The 23,863-nt window shown below is 30.2% G+C and overlaps 1 protein-coding gene across 1 annotated transcript in view; it reads right to left on the reverse strand.

Moving 5' to 3' along the window:
• The window catches only part of LOC130443463 (discoidin domain-containing receptor 2-like), a 35,155-nt gene that overhangs the window by 10,122 nt on the left and 1,170 nt on the right, over positions 1-23,863 (reverse strand). Inside the window, exons 2-5 of the mRNA XM_056778106.1 lie at positions 4,766-4,804; positions 4,052-4,166; positions 1,785-1,890; positions 1,276-1,725 (exon numbers count right to left, since the gene is read on the reverse strand). Coding sequence (XP_056634084.1) covers positions 1,276-1,725; positions 1,785-1,890; positions 4,052-4,166; positions 4,766-4,768 — 674 coding nt within the window. The 5' untranslated portion in view covers positions 4,769-4,804. The remainder of the gene's footprint in view (positions 1-1,275; positions 1,726-1,784; positions 1,891-4,051; positions 4,167-4,765; positions 4,805-23,863) is intronic.

The raw sequence follows: 23,863 nt of genomic DNA on the forward strand, positions 1-23,863 counted from the left end.
TTCAAATTGCAAAGCATTTTTGAATAAAACACTGTAATATAGCTACATATATCACTATTTGCTACTATACGTTGGTTAATGTAACTATAAATCGCTAAATATAACTATGCTATGGCTATAAATCATTTTATTGCAATGTTTTGGTTGATATTGCTGTAAATTGCAACATATTTTTGAATAAATCACTATAATATAGCTACTTATATCACTATTTACTACTATACGTTGGTTAATGTCACTATAAATCGCTAAATATAGCTATACTATGGCTATATATCAGTTTATTGCAATGTTTTGGTTCATATTGCTGTAAATTGCAAAATATTTTTGAATAAATCACTATAATATAGCTACATATATCACTATTTACTACTATACGTTGGTTAATGTAACTATAAATCGCTAAATATAGCTATACTATGGCTATATATCACTTTATTGCAATGTTTTGGTTCATATTGCTGTAAATTACCAAATTTCTTTGAATAATTCGCTTAATTATTGCTATGTATATAACTATTTACTGCTATGTGTTAATTAATATCACTATAAATTAATATAATATAATCCCTATATTATGACTATGTATATCACTATTTATTGCCAAAATTTGGTTAATATCCACTATAAAATGCTTTGTATCGCTATATTGTTATTGCTATATTATGGCTAACATTGTTATAATTATTATAATGCAATAAGTTGATATATATCGCTATATTTTGGTAGTTATCGCTATAACTTGATAGATATATCGCTATAAGATTGTTATATAATGCTATATTTTGGTTAATACCGCTATATACCGCTATATACCGCCATATATCGCTATATTATTGCTATATTTTAGTAGTTATTGCTATAAGTTGATATATATCGCTATATTTTGGTAGTTATCGCTATAAGTTGATGTATATTGCTATAAGTTGATATATTTTGCTATTTATTGTTATATTTTCACAAACATCGTTATAAATTGCTGTATATCACTATATTATTGCTGTATTTTAGTAGTTATCGCTATAAGTTGATGTATATTGCTATAAGTTGATTTATATTGCTATATATAGCTATATTTTCACAAACATCATTATAAATTGCTGTATATCGCTATATTATTGCTATATTTTAGTAGTTATCGCTATAAGTTGATATATATCGCTATAATATTGCTATATATCGCTATATTTTGGCAAACATCGTTATAAATAGCTATATATCGCTATATTATTGCTATATTTCGGTTTTATCGCTATAAAGTGCCAAATTTTTTACCTGAAATCATAAAATTCCCAATTGTTGCCGCGCTTATCTCCCTGCGGCATCGAATAACTTATTATACCGTCCGTCCATTGGCAACCGTACAATTCGACTCGCATACAAACAGTCCTCTTGTGATAACTATACGGGTAAAATCGAAATTTACTCGCCCATATCGGCGGATCTAGTTCGCGTTTAGCTTCCAGATACGGATTTATGTTGCCGGTTATAACTTCTTCGCCTTTACTATTGTGATACCTGATCCATTTGTGTAATTTCGGTCTCCAATATTCCAATATGTACGCTTCGGCGTATTCGATGCCTTGTCCGTTGCCGAAACGTCCTTGCGTTTCGGTAGCGGTTATCATACGGACGTTTCGCAAGTCGATTTGCAGCCATTCGTCCGGTTCCGTCGTCGCTTGTTTCATCGGACACCAGGCTCCGCCGTTTTTGTCGGTTCGTATCCTGCGGATATAACGGATTTAGTGCTACGGGATATTTTTTTTTTTCGAAATTTTTTTTACCTGCCGTTTTGGGGTCCGACGTTGCCGTTATCGAAAGACGAACTCGCAGTTATATCTGAATCTCGTATAATTCCGCTTTCCATACCGAGGGGTGCAATGCATTGTGCTGAAATTAAATTTATACAGGGTGTAGTACGAAATAAACGAATATTAGAAATGATACGGAAAAAATCATTTTTTATGGTTTTTCGTTAACGTATTTCATTAAAAAATGTTCAAATAAACAGGGTATATAGAAGTTTATTGAAAAAATTATTTACGGGGTTTTATAGTTACCGATAGATTTTACAAAAATTACATTTTACAAAAATGTTTCGAATTAACGGATATTTTTAATAAGAGTATTGGATTGAGCTAAAAATTCTGCGTATAATTGATTGGAAAAGTTTTTGTTTATTTTGGAAAATAATCGTTAGGGGAGAGTGGGGAATTATTGTAGAAAAACGTTCGTAAGTCCGGTTCTGCTCATTTAATTTTAGCGAAATTAGTCTCGTTAGAAAGAGCTCATTTTCATCAATCTATCTGTCATAATTTCGAAATAAACTGTCTATTATAATTGACGGTAGATGGCGATTTAAAATTTTTTTTAATTCATTTGAAAATCGTTTTTTTTTTCAAAATTTCACGTATCAAGGTGTGTTGAAACTAAAATAACCGTTTTCTACGAAAAAATTCAAGTATATATTATCCAATAAGTTTTTCTTTATTTTGGAAAATAACCGTTAGGGGAGAGTGGAGAAATTATTGTAGAAAAACGTTCGTAAGTCCGGTTCTGCTCATTTAATTTTAGCGAAATTAGTCTCGTTAGAAAGAGCTCATTTTCATCAATCTATCTGTCATAATTTCGAAATAAACTGTCCACTATAATTGACGGTAGATGGCGATTTTAAATTTTTTTTAATTCATTTCAAATTCGTTTTTTTTTTCAAAATTTCACGTATCAAGGTGTGTTGAAACTAAAATAACCGTTTTCTACGAAAAAATTCAAGTATATACCATCCAATAAGTTTTTCTTTATTTTGGAAAATAACCGTTAGGGGAGAGTGGAGAAATTATTGTAGAAAAACGTTCGTAAGTCCGGTTCTGCTCATTTAATTTTAGCGAAATTAGTCTCGTTAGAAAGAGCTCATTTTCATCAATCTATCTGTCATAATTTCGAAATAAACTGTCTACTATAATTGACGGTAGATGGCGATTTTAAATTTTTTTTAATTCATTTCAAATTCGTTTTTTTTTTCAAAATTTCACGTATCAAGGTGTGTTGAAACTAAAATAACCGTTTTCTACGAAAAAATTCAAGTATATATCATCCAATAAGTTTTTCTTTATTTTGGAAAATAACCGTTAGGGGAGAGTGGAGAAATTATTGTAAAAAAAGGTTGGTAAGTCCGGTTCTGCTCATTTAATTTTAGCGAAAATAGTCTCGTTAGAAAGAGCTCATTTTTACCAATCTGTCATAATTTCGAAATAAACTGTCTACTATAATTGACGGTAGATGGCGATTTTAAATTTTTTTTAATTCATTTCAAATTCGTTTTTTTTTTCAAAATTTCACGTATCAAGGTGTGTTGAAACTAAAATAACCGTTTTCTACGAAAAAATTCAAGTATATATCATCCAATAAGTTTTTCTTTATTTTGGAAAATAACCGTTAGGGGAGAGTGGAGAAATTATTGTAGAAAAACGTTCGTAAGTCCGGTTCTGCTCATTTAATTTTAGCGAAATTAGTCTCGTTAGAAAGAGCTCATTTTCATCAATCTATCTGTCATAATTTCGAAATAAACTGTCTACTATAATTGACGGTAGATGGCGATTTTAAATTTTTTTTAATTCATTTGAAAATCGTTTTTTTTTTCAAAATTTCACGTATCAAGGTGTGTTGAAACTAAAATAACCGTTTTCTACGAAAAAATTCAAGTATATATCATCCAATAAGTTTTTCTTTATTTTGGAAAATAACCGTTAGGGGAGAGTGGAGAAATTATTGTAGAAAAACGTTCGTAAGTCCGGTTCTGCTCATTTAATTTTAGCGAAATTAGTCTTAATTTTTTTAAAATTCATTTCAAACTCCTCTTTTTTCAAAATTTCACCAGTTAAGGTGCATTCAAAATACAATAAACGTTTTCTACGAAAAATTTCAAGTACATTTCATTCAAAAAGTTTTTGTTTATTTTGGAAAATAACCGTTATTAGGGGAGAATGGGAAAATTATTATAGAAAAATTTCGTAAGTCCGGTTCTGTCTAACCTATAAACAAATATACTTACAAGGATCTACTGCGTCGCTTGTTTCTAGGAGGCCCAGTATAAAATTCAATAAAATACTACGAAATATCTTCATAATCGAATCCTCAAAAGAGAAATCCTGATAAGGATGCTTTTCCTGCAAAAAAATCACAATGTTTCAATAGATATTTCCACCCCGTTTGACATGATCAAAGGGGGGAATTTCGACCTTAGCGTGGTATGCTTGTCGCGCTTATCGAATGCGATCAAAAATAAATTTATTATTCTGAATAATATACCTAATAACATACGGTTAATAAAATCGCGTGAAGATTGAAAATACAGACAAGAAAAATGATTTTTTTCTCGTTTTCTACATATTTTAATATGAAACTAACGTGGGACAAACAAGGAGATTCTTTAAATGAAGTATACACGAGCATCGATATATTTTTTTCGATAAAACGGACGCGATTTCGTAAGAAAAACGAAAAGTTAAAATCACGCATGCGTGCAAAAGGAAATTCTCATCGGTTCCATGATATAATGCCCTAGGGGGTTTTTATATTGGTCCGTGTTAACTGTCTTTTATTGACTCTCGACTGGGAATGTTTTGACGACATACCAAACAAGCTATTAATTCGAATTGGGGTGTTTATTATCGATTGATGGGTATCATTTCAGAATTCATTCTATTCATGACTATATGCTTATTTGTCTATGGTATTTTTTTGGAAAATTTCGAATTTCACTTACCATTCATTAGCGTCGATAAATTTTGGGCTCTCTTTGTATCTGAAATTTGAAAGAAAATGATTTTATTTGACATAATATGGTGTCAGCTTTTTGAAGATTCCCATGTACTTCATAAACTATTTATTATTTTCTCCATATTTTCGAAACCCCTGTATATACTTATTCAAACTTATGCTTATTGGATTGAGCATCGAATGTTACATAATCTGTCAAATTTTGACATATTTATCGTTACTTGTTGACGAGATACAAGGCTGTAAAGTTGGACGAAATTTTTTGGCAAAATTTCAAACTTTTGTTCATATTTTTGAATGTAACGATTTAACTTTATAATGTGTTGATTAAGCATCATTCTTTTATATAATCTGTCAAATTTTGACATTTTTTTGTCACCTGTTTACGAGATACAGGGTTCTAAAATATTATTGATTAACAAATTCCAAAAGACTTTTTATAATTTGATTCATATTTTTGAATCCCCTTTATATATAGATTCAAACTATAGATATGCTTATTGAGCATCGAATGTTATACAAACTGTGAAATTTTCTCATTCTAATCTTGATTAATTTACGAGATACAAGGCTTCAAAGTTGAAATTAATTTCTTTTTAAATATTCATAAAAGTTTTATAATTCCGTTCATATTTTTGAAACCCCCGTATACATACATTCAAACTTACGACCTATTGGTTGAGCATCGAATGCTTCACAATTTGTTGAATTTTCATATTTTTATCGTGACTAATTTACGAGATACAAGTTTTCAAAGTTGAAATCAATTTTTTTGCTCAATAAATTTATAGAAGGATTTTAATGTTGTTCATATTTTTGAAACCCCTGTATATACTAACTCAAACTCATACTGTGTATATTAGGCATCAAATGTTCCGTAATCTATAAAATTTTGACGTTTCTATGATCACTGATTCACGAGATACAAGGTTTCAAAGTTGAAGTCTTAAGGTTCTAATTTTTTTGAAACCCCTGTATATATAGACTCAAACTCATGATCTATTAATTGAGCATCAAATGCTATAAAAACTGTCAAATTTTTAAATTTTTGTCGTAACTATTTCACGAGATATAAGGTTCTAAAGTTGAAATAAATTTTTTTGATTTATAAATTCCCAGGTTTTTGATTTTGTTTATATTTTTGAAAACCCTGTATATAGTAACACAAACTCATACTCCATATATTAGTCATGAAATGCTTTATAATTTATTGAATTTCGATGTTTTTATCGCCAATTGTTTAAGAGATACAAGGTGTTGAAGATGATTTAATTTTTTTTTTTGTAAAAATTAAATGATTTCATAAAATTGTTCTTATTTTTTCAAAAAACACATATAGAGCTTTAAATCGAAGATAAATCGATGAAATAACGTTTATTCTATATAGTAACGAAATTTCAAATGTTCCCACTCACTATTTACTAATATACAGGGTCGTCATTTATCTATTGATCAAAATAATTTTTTTTCTTTTTCCACTCAAACTTCTTAACTTGGAGTTTCACAAAATATCTTGAATGATTCAAAATAAATTGCTCTCCCCAAAATCAATCGAATTAATTCAAAAATCTTATTATTTTCCAATATACAGGGCGTTAAAATCCACCCTCAATATTATTTTTGAATTTCCGCGTATAACATCAATTTATCCCCAACATTTTCGGATCTCCTCGTATAATATGAAGTGTTTAAATAACGTAAATACGTGAAATCCAATTTGGTTCAGCAAATAAACGTTTCGGAAGCGCAATCCTCAGAAAAAAACCAAGTTCAGTCCTTAATCCTTTCCCTGCTTTAATATTCGTATAATGAACAATCCTCGGCTCGGAATTTCGGATATTTCCACTGGAATTACGAGTTTAAAGGTAATTTTCAAACCTCGCAATACAAAATTCCATAGAACATAACGTATCGCAAGAGAAAATTCCATAATCCCATCCACCATAATTCGAACCCGCCAAGTTTTTGCACCGACGCCCCCACCATTCCCCAGAACGCGCTCGTCCCGCCCGGCGCCTTCGCCAATTCTCAAGTCGCGTATCTCGGCGCCTTCGCCAGTTTTGGGGCGTTCGTCGATGCGCCTTCGCCAATTTTCCAAATTTTTCCGTTTTAATCAATTTTTTTACAATATTTGTCGTTGTGCTTGTCGATACCTGGTACAAATCGATAAATCTCGAAGTATATATCGTAAATAAACTCGATATTATACGGGGTTGTACGTAAATCGACTAAATTTATTTATTTTACATGTTAATTCCATTAGAATCCGAGTTGAATTCATTTATATTGTACTTTTAAGTTTTCTAATTAATTCGTTTTGATAAATTGGTCGAAACCAAAATCCTCGGGGAAATATAATGAGGTGGAAGAGGGATACGCTCAATTAGACCATCTGGTTCCCAGCAGGGAAGGAAGTTCGACAGGAAACTCCGGCTGTGACGTCAGATTCGGCGCAATAACAAAATCGAGGATTATTCTAATTCATTTTCGTTCTAATTGGAAATTTATGTCGAGACTAAACAGTGGAAAATTCGGGAAAATATTCGTTTGGAAACTTTTTTTTTCGAAAATTTCGATATGATTTTTGATAATTCCAAAATTATCGCAGATACAAATTTGGTTTTTACATTTTTTCGTAGAAAAAAGATCGATCTAAATGCATGATAAAATTTGGTCTAATATATTTGAGATTTATCGGAAATTTACAGGGTTAAAGTGAAAAGTTAAATTTTCCTCACATGTAATATCTATTTTCTCGAAACCCCTGTATATAATAACTCAAACACATGCTCTGTAGATGGGGCATTAATTGTTCCATAATCTATAAAATTTTGAGAATTTTATCGTCATTGGTTTACAAAATACAAGGCTTCAAAGTTGAATTAAAGTTTTTCCCAATAAATTCTTAACAGTTTTTTAATTTCGACCATATTTTTAAAACCTCTGTATATAATTACTCAAAACACATGCTGTGGATAGTGGACATTAATTGTTGCATAATCTATAAAATTTTGACGTTTTTATTATCACTGTTTTACGAGATACAAGGTTTCAAAGTTGAATTGAAGTTTTTCTCAAAAAATTCTTAACAGTTTTTTAATTTCGTCCATATTTTTAAAACCTCGGTATATAATAACTCAATCACATGCTGTGGATATTAGACATTAATTGTTGCATAATCTATAAAATTTTGACGTTTTTATCATCTTTGGTTTACGAGATACAAGGTTTCAAAGTTGAAATAAAGTTTTTCTCAAATTCTTAACAGTTTTTTTAATTTTGTCCATATTTCCAAAATCCCTGTATATAATAACTCAAACACATGCTCTGTAGATTGGGCATTAATTGTTCCATAATCTATAAAATGTTGAGGATTTCATCATTAGTGGTTTACAAGATACAAGGTTTCAAAGTTGAATTAAAATTTTTCCCAATAAATTCTTAACAGTTTTTTAATTTCGACCATATTTTTAAAACCTCTATATATAATTAATCAAAACACATGCTGTGGATAGTGGACATTAATTGTTGCATAATCTATAAAATTTTGACGTTTTTATCATCACTGGTTTACGAGATACAAGGTTTCAAAGTTGAAATAAAGTTTTTCTCAAATTCTTAACAGTTTTTTTAATTTTGTCCATATTTCCAAAATCCCTGTATATAATAACTCAACCACATGCTCTGTAGATTGGGCATTAATTGTTCTATAATCTATAAAATGTTGAGGATTGTATCATTAGTGGTTTACAAGATACAAGGTTTCAAAGTTGAATTGAAGTTTTTCTCAAAAAATTCTTAACAGTTTTTTAATTTCGTCCATATTTTTAAAACCTCTGTATATAATTACTCAAAACACATGCTGTGGATAGTGGACATTAATTGTTGCATAATCTATAAAATTTTGACGTTTTATTATCACTGTTTTACGAGATACAAGGTTTCAAAGTTGAATTGAAGTTTTTCTCAAAAAATTCTTAACAGTTTTTTAATTTCGTCCATATTTTTAAAACCTCTGTATATAATTACTCAAAACACATGCTGTGGATAGTGGACATTAATTGTTGCATAATCTATAAAATTTTGACGTTTTATTATCACTGTTTTACGAGATACAAGGTTTCAAAGTTGAATTGAAGTTTTTCTCAATAAATTCTTAACAGTTTTCTAATTTCGTCCATATTTTTAAAACCTCGGTATATAATAACTCAAACATATGCTGTGGATATTAGACATTAATTGTTGCATAATCTATAAAATTTTGACGTTTTTATCATCACTGTTTTACGAGATACAAGGTTTCAAAGTTGAAATAAAGTTTTTCTCAAATTCTTAACAGTTTTTTTAATTTTGTCCATATTTCCAAAATCCCTGTATATAATAACTCAACCACATGCTCTGTAGATTGGGCATTAATTGTTCCATAATCTATAAAATGTTGAGGATTTTATCATTAGTGGTTTACAAGATACAAGGTTTCAAAGTTGAATTGAAGTTTTTCTCAAAAAATTCTTAACAGTTTTTTAATTTCGTCCATATTTTTAAAACCTCTGTATATAATTACTCAAAACACATGCTGTGGATATTAGACATTAATTGTTGCATAATCTATAAAATTTTGACGTTTTATTATCACTGTTTTACGAGATACAAGGTTTCAAAGTTGAATTGAAGTTTTTCTCAATAAATTCTTAACAGTTTTCTAATTTCGTCCATATTTTTAAAACCTCGGTATATAATAACTCAAACATATGCTGTGGATATTAGACATTAATTGTTGCATAATCTATAAAATTTTGACGTTTTTATCATCACTGTTTTACGAGATACAAGGTTTCAAAGTTGAAATAAAGTTTTTCTCAAATTCTTAACAGTTTTTTTAATTTTGTCCATATTTCCAAAATCCCTGTATATAATAACTCAACCACATGCTCTGTAGATTGGGCATTAATTGTTCTATAATCTATAAAATGTTGAGGATTGTATCATTAGTGGTTTACAAGATACAAGGTTTCAAAGTTGAATTGAAGTTTTTCTCAAAAAATTCTTAACAGTTTTTTAATTTCGTCCATATTTTTAAAACCTCTGTATATAATTACTCAAAACACATGCTGTGGATAGTGGACATTAATTGTTGCATAATCTATAAAATTTTGACGTTTTATTATCACTGTTTTACGAGATACAAGGTTTCAAAGTTGAATTGAAGTTTTTCTCAATAAATTCTTAACAGTTTTCTAATTTCGTCCATATTTTTAAAACCTCGGTATATAATAACTCAAACACATGCTGTGGATATTAGACATTAATTGTTGCATAATCTATAAAATTTTGACGTTTTATTATCACTGTTTTACGAGATACAAGGTTTCAAAGTTGAATTGAAGTTTTTCTCAATAAATTCTTAACAGTTTTCTAATTTCGTCCATATTTTTAAAACCTCGGTATATAATAACTCAAACATATGCTGTGGATATTAGACATTAATTGTTGCATAATCTATAAAATTTTGACGTTTTTATCATCACTGTTTTACGAGATACAAGGTTTCAAAGTTGAAATAAAGTTTTTCTCAAATTCTTAACAGTTTTTTTAATTTTGTCCATATTTCCAAAATCCCTGTATATAATAACTCAACCACATGCTCTGTAGATTGGGCATTAATTGTTCTATAATCTATAAAATGTTGAGGATTTTATCATTAGTGGTTTACAAGATACAAGGTTTCAAAGTTGAATTGAAGTTTTTCTCAAAAAATTCTTAACAGTTTTTTAATTTCGTCCATATTTTTAAAACCTCTGTATATAATAACTCAAACACATGCTGTGGATATTAGACATTAATTGTTGCATAATCTATAAAATTTTGACGTTTTTATCATCACTGGTTTACGAGATACAAGGTTTCAAAGTTGAAATAAAGTTTTTCTCAAATTCTTAACAGTTTTTTTAATTTTGTCCATATTTCCAAAATCCCTGTATATAATGACTCAACCACATGCTCTGTAGATTGGGCATTAATTGTTCTATAATCTATAAAATGTTGAGGATTTTATCATTAGTGGTTTACAAGATACAAGGTTTCAAAGTTGAATTGAAGTTTTTCTCAAAAAATTCTTAACAGTTTTTTAATTTCGTCCATATTTTTAAAACCTCTGTATATAATAACTCAAACACATGCTGTGGATATTAGACATTAATTGTTGCATAATCTATAAAATTTTGACGTTTTTATCATCACTGGTTTACGAGATACAAAGTTTCAAAGTTGTAATAAAAATTTTCTCAATAAATTCGTCAGAGTTTTCTAATTTCGTCCATATTTTTAAAACCCTTGTATATAATAACTCAAATTTCTTCTGTGTAGATTGGACATCAATTGTTCCATAATCTAAAAAAGTTTGACGTTTTTATAATCTCTGGTTTACGATATACAAGGTTTTAAAGTTGAAAGTTTTTTCATATGGTTTATATTTCCGAAACCGCTGTATATAAAAATTCAAACTCATTTTCTGTTGATCGAATATCGATTTTTTTACAAACTATTGCCTTTTCGCCATTAGTGGATATCTAACCAAGCGCGTTCGCTATTATTTGAAATATTCGCAGGCGCGTTCGCCAATATTTGAAATACTCCCAGGCGCGTTCGCCGTTATTTGAAATACTCCCAGGCGCGTTCGCCATTATTTAAAATACTCCCAGACGCGTTCGCCATTATTTAAAATACTCCCGGGCGCGCCCGCCATTATTTGAAATTTTATCGGGCACGTTCGTTTGTGTTTGAAATTTTATCGAGCGCGTTCGCCAGTATTTGAAATTTTATCGGGCGCGTTCGCCATAATTCGAATTTGTTTCGACTTATTCCAAGATCCATATCAGACACATATGGGAGTAACTAACTACACAGAACATTTTACGACTAATGCTTTCCATCGGTTTCTCCCTGTAAAATGAGCGACATTTCTGTACAACCCTCGACATAAACATGATGATTTATAAGCTTTCGTAACGTCGAGAAGGGAATTGATGATCCACGTACAGTTTCACGTTCACCCCCTCGGCATTAAACTCCGGAGCTACTTCGTTATTTCCCCGACCCCAACTCGCCAGAAATTGAAATAAGTTACCTGACCACAATGGGGGCGCGAATTAAAATAGCATCGTCTCGATTTAGGGGACGACCTGTATATATGTAAAAATCGAAAATTTTTACGGAGGTACGAACGCAAAAGACACGCACCGGGCACAGGTATGAAGGCGTGAGACGTGAAAATCCAGAAGCGCTATGAATCATACATAGACGCGATCGATAGGCAACTGTAAAAAGCTCCGGCATTCCACCCCCGGAGAATCGGTTAATTTCCGGTATTATATTAAACATGCCAGATTCGCTAGGGTCCACGAACAACATCCCCTACCGTTTCTAATTATTATTATTACTGAAAACGCCTTTCTGTGGCCTAACCATCTACTTTTTTCATCATAATCTAGTCCAAGGGGCACTAATTAACGAATACTTTTAATAAAATTGATATACTATTTGTTTTATATCGTTTTTTAACGTAGTTTTGGAAGTTTTTCGAATCGAGCGCCATCTACAGGAAGATATCGTTATAACTGATAACGGAAAATTGTTCCTCTCATTGAGTAGATATTAATTGATATGTAGAACATTAGAATCGGAACAAAATTGGCTGAGATATCGATGTTTAAAGCAAAACGAACTATCCATAGACAAACTATAAAATATATTCTACCAAACGATATCTTTTATGGATATGATTAATTTATGTCATAAAAAACAACAGTAGTAGTTGATAAATAATTGAAATACGGATATTTTGACAGTTTTAGAATAAAAGAAGCTATCCATAGACAAATTTTTTAAATAATTATTGCTGTATCATTGACGATATACATTTTTATATAAAATATATTAATGGTGATCCGTATTTAGAAAAAAATAGCACCATAGTCGTTAACTTGGGACATGAAGAACTAGCCATAGACAAATTCGAAATTATTTTATAATCAAAAACGGATTTCTCTCATTAATGAATTAAATTCGTGTAAGAAATATTTCAAATATATTTGAATTATGGTTGTTTTGATAATTCCAGAAAAAAAATGCTATCCATAGACAAATTTCAGGGAACTTGATTGTTCTATCAATAATGACACGCATTTTTATATAAAAAATGTCCAAACTAGTTCACAGATGGTAGAAATATAAAAAATACGACTATGTCGGAAAACGAGAGCTATCCATAGATAAATTTTTATATATTCAACGATAGAAAGGATCTTTTGTCGTTGCTATTATAAATATTCGTAATATTAACAACGAAAATAATTGAAAAATTATTGAAATTGATTTTTTGAAAATTTCAGAATAAAAATAGCTATCCATAAACAAATTACATAGTATACTACAGTGTATAGGGCTTTATATCAATAATGACAGTAATTTATGTATAATCAACGTAAAAAATAGTTAATAGATAGAATAAATTTAGATAAATCGTCAATTTCAGTTCACGAGAAGTTATCCATAGACAAATTCAGAAATATTTGACTATAAAAAGACATAATTCAATAATATTTGTACACGAGAAGCTATCCATAGACAAATTTAGAGATATTTTTCCGTATAATAGCACAATTTTTTTACACAGGAGGCTATCCATAGACAAATTTGAAAAGATTTGATAACATAGAAGCAGAATTTGATGATTTCAGTACAAGAGACGCTACCCATTGACAAATTTAGAAGTAATCAATTGTATAGAGGCACAATACGATAATTACAATATACGATAATCTGTCCATAGACAAATTCGATTGTAATTAAATGTATTAAGGCGTAATATGACAATTTCGGTACCCTAGAAGCTATCCATAGACAGATTCGAGTGTATTCAACTGTATTAAGACATAATATTACAACTTCGGTACTCCAGAAACTAACCATAGACAAATTTGAATATAAGTAACGATATTAAGGCATAACATGACAATTTTGGTACACGAGAAACTATCCATAGATAAACTCGAATGTATTTAACGATATTGAAGCATAATATGATAATTTTAGTACACGAGAAGCTACCCATAGACAAATTCGAATGTACTATATAAAATATGACGATTTCGGTACACGAGAAACTATCCATAGACAAACTCGAATGTATTTAACGATATTGAAGCGTAATATGTGATAATTTTAGTACATGAGAAGCTATCCATAGACAAATTCGATTGTACTATATAAAATATGACGATTTCGGTACACGAGAAACTATCCATAGAGAAATTTTAGAGTATTTAAATTTATAGAAGCTGAATTTGACAATTTCGATAGATGACAAGCAGTCCATAGATAAATTTGAATGTATTCAACTAAATTAACGCGTAATATGATAATTTTAGTACTTGAGAAGCTATCCATAGACAAATTCGAATGTATTATATAAAATATGACGATTTCGGTACACGAGAAACTATCCATAGACAAACTCTAATGTATTTAACGATATTGAAGCGTAATATTTGATAATTTTAGTACATGAGAAGCTATCCATAGACAAATTCGATTGTAATTAAATGTATTAAGGCGTAATATGACCATTTCGGTACCCTAGAAGCTTTCCATAGACAGATTCGAGTGTATTCAACTGTATTAAGACATAATATTACAACTTCGGTACTCCAGAAACTAACCATAGACAAATTTGAATATAAGTAACGATATTAAGGCATAATATGACAATTTTGGTACACGAGAAACTATCCATAGACGAACTCGAATGTATTTAACAATATTCAAGCATAATATGGTAATTTTAGTACATAAGTAGAGAGAAGCTACCCATAGACAAACTCGAAAGTATTTAACGATACTGAAGCATAATATGGTAATTTTAGTACATGAGAAGCTATCCATAGTCAAATTCGATTGTATTATCTAAAATATGACGATTTCGGTACACGAGAAACTATCCATAGACAAACTCGAATGTATTTAACGATATTGAAGCGTAATATTTGATAATTTTAGTACATGAGAAGCTATCCATAGACAAATTCGATTGTATTATATAAAATATGACGATTTCGGTACACGAGAAACTATCCATAGAGAAATTTTAGAGTATTTAAATTTATAGAAGCTGAATTTGACAATTTCGTTAGATGACAAGCTGTCCATAGATAAATTTGAATGTATTCAACTGTATTAAGGCGTAATATGATAATTTTAGTACATGAGAAGCTATCCATAGACAAATTCGAATGTATTATATAAAATATGACGATTTCGGTACACGAGAAACTATCCATAGACAAACTCGAATGTATTTAACGATATTGAAGCGTAATATGTTATAATTTTAGTACATGAAAAGCTATCCATAGACAAATTCGATTGTATTATATAAAATATGACGATTTCGGTACACGAGAAACTATCCATAGACAAACTCGAATGTATTTAACGATATTGAAGCGTAATATTTGATAATTTTAGTACATGAGAAGCTATCCATAGACAAATTCGATTGTATTATATAAAATATGACGATTTCGGTACACGAGAAACTATCCATAGAGAAATTTTAGAGTATTTAAATTTATAGAAGCTGAATTTGACAATTTCGATAGATGACAAGCAGTCCATAGATAAATTTGAATGTATTCAACTATATTAACGCGTAATATGATAATTTTAGTACATGAGAAGCTATCCATAGACAAATTCGAATGTATTATATAAAATATGACGATTTCGGTACACGAGAAACTATCCATAGACAAACTCGAATGTATTTAACGATATTGAAGCGTAATATGTTATAATTTTAGTACATGAGAAGCTATCCATAGACAAATTCGATTGTATTATATAAAATATGACGATTTCGGTACACGAGAAACTATCCATAGACAAACTCGAATGTATTTAACGATATTGAAGCGTAATATGTGATAATTTTAGTACATGAGAAGCTATCCATAGACAAATTCGATTGTATTATATAAAATATGACGATTTCGGTACACGAGAAACTATCCATAGAGAAATTTTAGAGTATTTAAATTTATAGAAGCTGAATTTGACAATTTCGATAGATGACAAGCAGTCCATAGATAAATTTGAATGTATTCAACTATATTAACGCGTAATATGATAATTTTAGTACATGAGAAGCTATCCATAGACAAATTCGAATGTATTATATAAAATATGACGATTTCGGTACACGAGAAACTATCCATAGACAAACTCTAATGTATTTAACGATATTGAAGCGTAATATTTGATAATTTTAGTACATGAGAAGCTATCCATAGACAAATTCGATTGTAATTAAATGTATTAAGGCGTAATATTACAACTTCGGTACTCCAGAAACTAACCATAGACAAATTTGAATATAAGTAACGATATTAAGGCATAATATGACAATTTTGGTACACGAGAAACTATCCATAGACGAACTCGAATGTATTTAACAATATTCAAGCATAATATGGTAATTTTAGTACATAAGTAGAGAGAAGCTACCCATAGACAAACTCGAAAGTATTTAACGATACTGAAGCATAATATGGTAATTTTAGTACATGAGAAGCTATCCATAGTCAAATTCGATTGTATTATATAAAATATGACGATTTCGGTACACGAGAAACTATCCATAGACAAACTCGAATGTATTTAACGATATTGAAGCGTAATATTTGATAATTTTAGTACATGAGAAGCTATCCATAGACAAATTCGATTGTATTATATAAAATATGACGATTTCGGTACACGAGAAACTATCCATAGAGAAATTTTAGAGTATTTAAATTTATAGAAGCTGAATTTGACGATTTCGTTAGATGACAAGCTGTCCATAGATAAATTTGAATGTATTCAACTGTATTAAGGCGTAATATGATAATTTTAGTACATGAGAAGCTATCCATAGACAAATTCGAATGTATTATATAAAATATGACGATTTCGGTACACGAGAAACTATCCATAGACAAACTCGAATGTATTTAACGATATTGAAGCGTAATATGTTATAATTTTAGTACATGAGAAGCTATCCATAGACAAATTCGATTGTATTATATAAAATATGACGATTTCGGTACACGAGAAACTATCCATAGACAAACTCGAATGTATTTAACGATATTGAAGCGTAATATGTGATAATTTTAGTACATGAGAAGCTATCCATAGACAAATTCGATTGTATTATATAAAATATGACGATTTCGGTACACGAGAAACTATCCATAGAGAAATTTTAGAGTATTTAAATTTATAGAAGCTGAATTTGACAATTTCGATAGATGACAAGCTGTCCATAGATAAATTTGAATGTATTCAACTGTATTAAGGCGTAATATGACAGTTTCAGTACATGAGAAGCTATCCATAGACAAATTTGAATATAAGTAACGATATTAAGGCATAATATGACAATTTTGGTACACGAGAAACTATCCATAGACAAACTCGAATGTATTTAACGATATTGAAGCGTAATATTTGATAATTTTAGTACATGAGAAGCTATCCATAGACAAATTCGATTGTATTATATAAAATATGACGATTTCGGTACACGAGAAACTATCCATAGAGAAATTTTAGAGTATTTAAATTTATAGAAGCTGAATTTGACAATTTCGATAGATGACAAGCTGTCCATAGATAAATTTGAATGTATTCAACTGTATTAAGGCGTAATATGACAGTTTCAGTACATGAGAAGCTATCCATAGACAAATTCCATATTTCACTGTGGAAAATAATTCACACAAACATATTATACGATAGTATCGACAAGAACAAATATTTAATAATCTCACGACACCCTAAACTATCCATAGACAATTTTTTTCTTATAGTTAAACGCTCTCACCGTGTTCATCATCATAAAAAACGAAAAGCTCGCTGTGCAAGTCAACAAAAGAACGAACGCGGCTTATCTTCATCGAAAAATCACCTTCAACAATGAACGACATCGTCAACTCGAATCCCCGCCATGTTTTTCCCCGGAAAGTATCGAATACAGGGTGAAACAATCTTAGAAATGTTGTTGGCGAAGTGAAAACAAATATTTTCGTTAATTACGTGTGGTTTAGTTGTGTGTGAACAGCGAGCAAGTTTTCCGCTATCCGCGGATCGGTTTTCCGTACCATTAGCAGACGAACTTTACTCGGGAATTATCTCGGGGTGCTAATATAACCCCTCGAACGTTCAAGGGTTATCTTTATACTTAGTACGTTAACCTCCGTATCGTACAATCTAGTCCGCTCATAACCTCACCAAATATAATTAATTCGATACGGAAAAATCGCGATGTAAATTTTTTTTGCCAGAGAAAAAAACATCGGGAAAGGGAAATATGACGTTTCCCCTCGGAGATATTCCAATATAAATTTAAATAAGAATCGGAATTATCATATAAATGAAGTGGAAATTAACTAAATCCGAAATAACCGTTGAAAAGTGATTTAAACAAAAAAAAATGTATTTCGAGATGTATACTTCATTTCGGTGGACCCTGTATATTGAAAGTTATGAATAAATTTAAAAAAAATCGGGCGCATTCGACAGAATATTGGGAAAACATCCTCTGAATGCGTGAAAAACGGTGTCGTTATTGATTGGTTCTTGAAATGTTTTTGAATACATTATAAATGCTTAAACATTTATTGAGAATGCTTCTGAGTCTCTAAACATGCTTGTCAAATCGATTTAATGCTTTAGAAGTTGATTCAAATGCTACGGAATCACAAAAATGATTACAAAAACATTGAAAACACTTTTATAAGACAAAAAATGCTTAAAAATTTATAAAAACTGATCCTGGGTTTCAAAAAATGCTTCTGAAATCGGTAAAATGCGTCAGAAGTTGAGAAAATCTGGCAAATGCTTATAAAATCAAAGTAAATGGTCCTACATGATAAAAAAATGCTCAAAAACTTATTGAAAGTGCTTCAGGGTTTCAAAAAATGCTTGTTAATTCTATTTAGTGATTCAGAAGTTGTTTCAAATGCTACCAAATAAGAAAAATGTTCATAAAAGCATTGAAAACACTCATATATGACCAAAAATACTTGTAAATTAGTTTAAATGCTAGTGAAATTAACGAAAAGCTTGTAAACTTAATACAAATACTCCTACTCTACAAAAAATGCTTATAAATTTATGAAAAATTCTCCAGGGTCTCAAATAAAGCTTCTGAAATTGTTAAATTACATCTGAAGTTGATGAAAACGCTCACAGATTATAGCAAATGCTTATAAAATCATTGTAAATGCTCCTGCATGATAAAAAAAGCTCAAAAACTTATTGAAAATACTTCTGGGTTTCAAAAAATGCTTGTTAATTCTATTTAGTGCTTCAGAAGTTGTTTCAAATGCTACCAAATAAAAGAAAAATGTTCATAAAAGCATTGAAAACACTCTTGTATGATATAAAATGTTCACAAATTAGTTGAAAATGCTTGTGAAATTGATGAAAAGCTTCTAAGCTTAATACAAATAAACGTAGACTACAAAAAATGCTTATAAATTTATGAAAAATGCTTCTGAAATCGGTAAAATGCATCAGAAGTTGATGAAAATGCTCGCAGATTATAACAAATGTTGATAAAATCATTGCAAATGCTCCTGGATGATAGAAAATGCACAAAAACTTCAAAAAATGCTTGTAAAATCGATGGAAACTTTCTAAACTTTAAGAAGGATACAAAAAATGTTTAAAAGCTCATGGAAAATGCGGCTGGGACTAAAAAACAGCACTGAAATCGATAAAATGTGTCGAAAATGCTTGAGAACTAGTTAAAAATGAATCAGGATTTAAACAAATGCTTGTAATACTAAGAAAAATGCACAAAGACCTATTGAAAACGCTCCTGGTTCAAAAAAAATGCTTAAAATCAGTCGAAAATGCAGAAAAACTTGAAGGAAATGCACACGTGTTACTAAAAATGCTTGTTAAATTATTGAGAATGCACCAATTTGATTGAAAATGCTTCTAGATTACAAAAATGCTCCGGAAATTGATGAAAATGCTTGAGAACTAGTTAAAAATGTATCTGGATTTAAACAAATGCTTGTAATACTAAGGAAAATGCACAAAAACCTATTGAAAATGCTCCTGGTTCAAAAAAATGCTTAAAATTAGTCGAAAATGCAAACAAACTTGAAGGAAATGCACACGTGTTACTAAAAATGCTTTTTAAATTATTGAGAATGCTCCAATTTGATTGAAAATGCTTCTAGATTACAAAAATGCTCTGGAAATCGATGAAAATGCTTGAGAACTAGTTAAAAATTTATCTGGATTTAAACAAATGCTTGTAATACTAAGGAAAATGCACAAAAACCTATTGAAAATGCTCCTGGTTCAAAAAAATGCTTAAAATCAGTCGAAAATGCAAACAAACTTGAAGGAAATGCACACGTGTTACTAAAAATGCTTTTTAAATTATTGAGAATGCTCCAATTTGATTGAAAATGCTTCTAGATTACAAAAATGCTCTGGAAATCGATGATAATGCTTGAGAACTAGTTAAAAATGTATCTGGATTTAAACAAATGCTTGTAATACTAAGGAAAATGCACAAAAACCTATTGAAAATGCTCCTGGTTCAAAAAAATGCTTAAAATCAGTCGAAAATGCAAACAAACTTGAAGGAAATGCACACGTGTTACTAAAAATGCTTTTTAAATTATTGAGAATGCTCCAATTTGATTGAAAATGCTTCTAGATTACAAAAATGCTCTGAAAATCGATGAAAATGCTTGAGAACTAGTTAAAAATGTATCTGGATTTAAACAAATGCTTGTAATACTAAGGAAAATGCACAAAAACCTATTGAAAATGCTCCTGGTTCAAAAAAAAGCTTAAAATCAGTCGAAAATGCAAACAAACTTGAAGGAAATGCACACGTGTTACTAAAAATGCTTTTTAAATTATTGAGAATGCTCCAATTTGATTGAAAATGCTTCTAGATTACAAAAATGCTCTGAAAATCGATGAAAATGCTTGAGAACTAGTTAAAAATGTATCTGGATTTAAACAAATGCTTGTAATACTAAGGAAAATGCACAAAAACCTATTGAAAATGCTCCTGGTTCAAAAAAATGCTTAAAATCAGTCGAAAATGCAAACAAACTTGAAGGAAATGCACACGTGTTACTAAAAATGCTTTTTAAATTATTGAGAATGCTCCAATTTGATTGAAAATGCTTCTAGATTACAAAAATGCTCTGAAAATCGATGAAAATGCTTGAGAACTAGTTAAAAATGTATCTGGATTTAAACAAATGCTTGTAATACTAAGGAAAATGCACAAAAACCTATTGAAAATGCTCCTGGTTCAAAAAAATGCTTAAAATCAGTCGAAAATGCAAACAAACTTGAAGGAAATGCACACGTGTTACTAAAAATGCTTTTTAAATTATTGAGAATGCTCCAATTTGATTGAAAATGCTTCTAGATTACAAAAATGCTCTGGAAATCGATGAAAATGCTTGAGAACTAGTTACAAATGTATCTGGATTTAAACAAATACTTGTAATACTAAGAAAAATGCACAAAGACCTATTGAAAACGCTCCTGGTTCAAAAAAATGCTTAAAATCAGTCGAAAATGCAAACAAACTTGAAGGAAATGCACACGTGTTACTAAAAATGCTTTTTAAATTATTGAGAATGCTCCAATTTGATTGAAAATGCTTCTAGATTACAAAAATGCTCTGGAAATCGATGAAAATGCTTGAGAACTAGTTACAAATGTATCTGGATTTAAACAAATACTTGTAATACTAAGAAAAATGCACAAAGACCTATTGAAAACGCTCCTGGTTAAAAAAAAATGCTTAAAATCAGTCGAAAATGTAAACAAACTTGATGAAAATTCACACGTGCTACTAAAAATGCTTGTTAAATTATTGAGAATGCTCCAATTTGATTGAAAATGCTTCTAGATTACAAAAATGCTCTGAAAATCGATGAAAATGCTTGAGAACTAGTTAAAAATGTATCTGGATTTAAACAAATGCTTGTAATACTAAGGAAAATGCACAAAAACCTATTGAAAATGCTCCTGGTTCAAAAAAATGCTTAAAATCAGTCGAAAATGCAAACAAACTTGAAGGAAATGCACACGTGTTACTAAAAATGCTTTTTAAATTATTGAGAATGCTCCAATTTGATTGAAAATGCTTCTAGATTACAAAAATGCTCTGGAAATCGATGAAAATGCTTGAGAACTAGTTACAAATGTATCTGGATTTAAACAAATACTTGTAATACTAAGAAAAATGCACAAAGACCTATTGAAAACGCTCCTGGTTAAAAAAAAATGCTTAAAATCAGTCGAAAATGTAAACAAACTTGATGAAAATTCACACGTGCTACTAAAAATGCTTGTTAAATTATTGAGAATGCTCCAATTTGATTGAAAATGCTTGTAGATTACAAAAATGCTCATGAAATTATTGAAAATGCTCGAAAACCTGTTTTTAACGGTTACAAACGTATTGATATACATCTGAGCTACAAAACTGCTCATCAAATTATCAAAAATGCTCACGAACGTCAATTTAACAAAAAAATACGCGCAAACGTCAAAATATTGGAAGCGTATTCACCAAATTTAACAAAATAATACGCGCCTTCGCCGAAAAATCGTGAAACACCAAAAATCGACGCCCCTAGTAAATTCTACTGCACACTAATGACCTAACAGCGATTTTCTTGCTTAGCGATACGTCTCGATGACACAAATTTCATTTTACTTACATCTGCACGTCCTATCTCGTCCTGGATAAGGGTAAACTCGTCCTTATCCCATCCTTAACACATTATCTTCCCTGTTCCGGTCGACGTAATGGTTTTAGACGTTTATATAAGAATCCTGTATCACATACAGGACGGATTTTCTTCTTCGTATTCGTTGATTTTCATTTCGTTTCACACTGTATACACGTCGAATCAATAGAGATCTCTTATTTACCCAGAACTGGTAATGTTTAATTCAATGCTGGACCCAAGAAGCGACAGCGGACATAACTGACTATAAGAAAGTGTTTCTAACAAGACAAAGCCGTTTCGGCTTGTCTCCAACGTTGGAATTTGGAATTTGAAACGCCTGAATATCGATTGAAAACCTTATAAATAATGTAATCTCTTTTAATCGTTCCAAAGCTTATTCGAAACGCTCAAAAATTCGAACAAAACATTCGGAAAATCATCGAAATTTGTTTAATGATCTTTATACCGCTTGAAACGATTGGAAAATGTGTTTACAATAACTCATGAACACATTGAAATGGACTTAAAGTAATTGAGAATGCTTATTGGTAGAAAAAATGCTTCTAAATCTTTAAAAACGTTTAAAAAGTGTTGAAAATGCTTGAAAACTCATTTAAAATGCTTCTTGATTAAGAAAAATGTTCGATCAATAAACAATGCTTGTCAAACTGTTGAAAATTCTCAAAGGATACGAAAAATGCTTGTGATGCTATTGAGAACGCTGAAAATGCTCGAATACTAAGAAAAATGCTTAAAACGTTTCTAAATCATAAAAGTTACTCCTATGTTATGAGAAATGCATGTAAACCTTTTTAAAATTATCGTAAATGTTCGAAAAATGCTTGTTATACTATCGGAAATGCTCCCAGAATATAAAAAATTATTGTAAAACTATCGAAATTGCTCCCACGTTACGAAAAATGCTTGTAAATCTATTGGAAATGCTTCTAGAAAACGAAAAATGCTTGTAAAGCTAACGAAAATGTTCCCATAATATGAAAAATGCTTGTTAAACTATCAGAAATGCTGCCAGGATATGAAAAATGCTTCTAAACCTTTCGAAAATGCTCAAAATTTGTGTGAAAATGATCCCAGAATACGGAAAATGCTTGTAAAACTATCAAAAAGGCTCGCAGGATACGAAAAAAGCTGGTAAAACTATCAAAAATACTCCCATGATACGACAAATGTTTTCTAAACCTTTCGAAAATGCTCAAAAACATTGTGAAAATGTTCCCAGAATACGC

Source organism: Diorhabda sublineata, chromosome 4 (assembly GCF_026230105.1).
Source record: "Diorhabda sublineata isolate icDioSubl1.1 chromosome 4, icDioSubl1.1, whole genome shotgun sequence".
In the NCBI taxonomy this organism is placed as follows: domain Eukaryota; kingdom Metazoa; phylum Arthropoda; class Insecta; order Coleoptera; family Chrysomelidae; genus Diorhabda; species Diorhabda sublineata.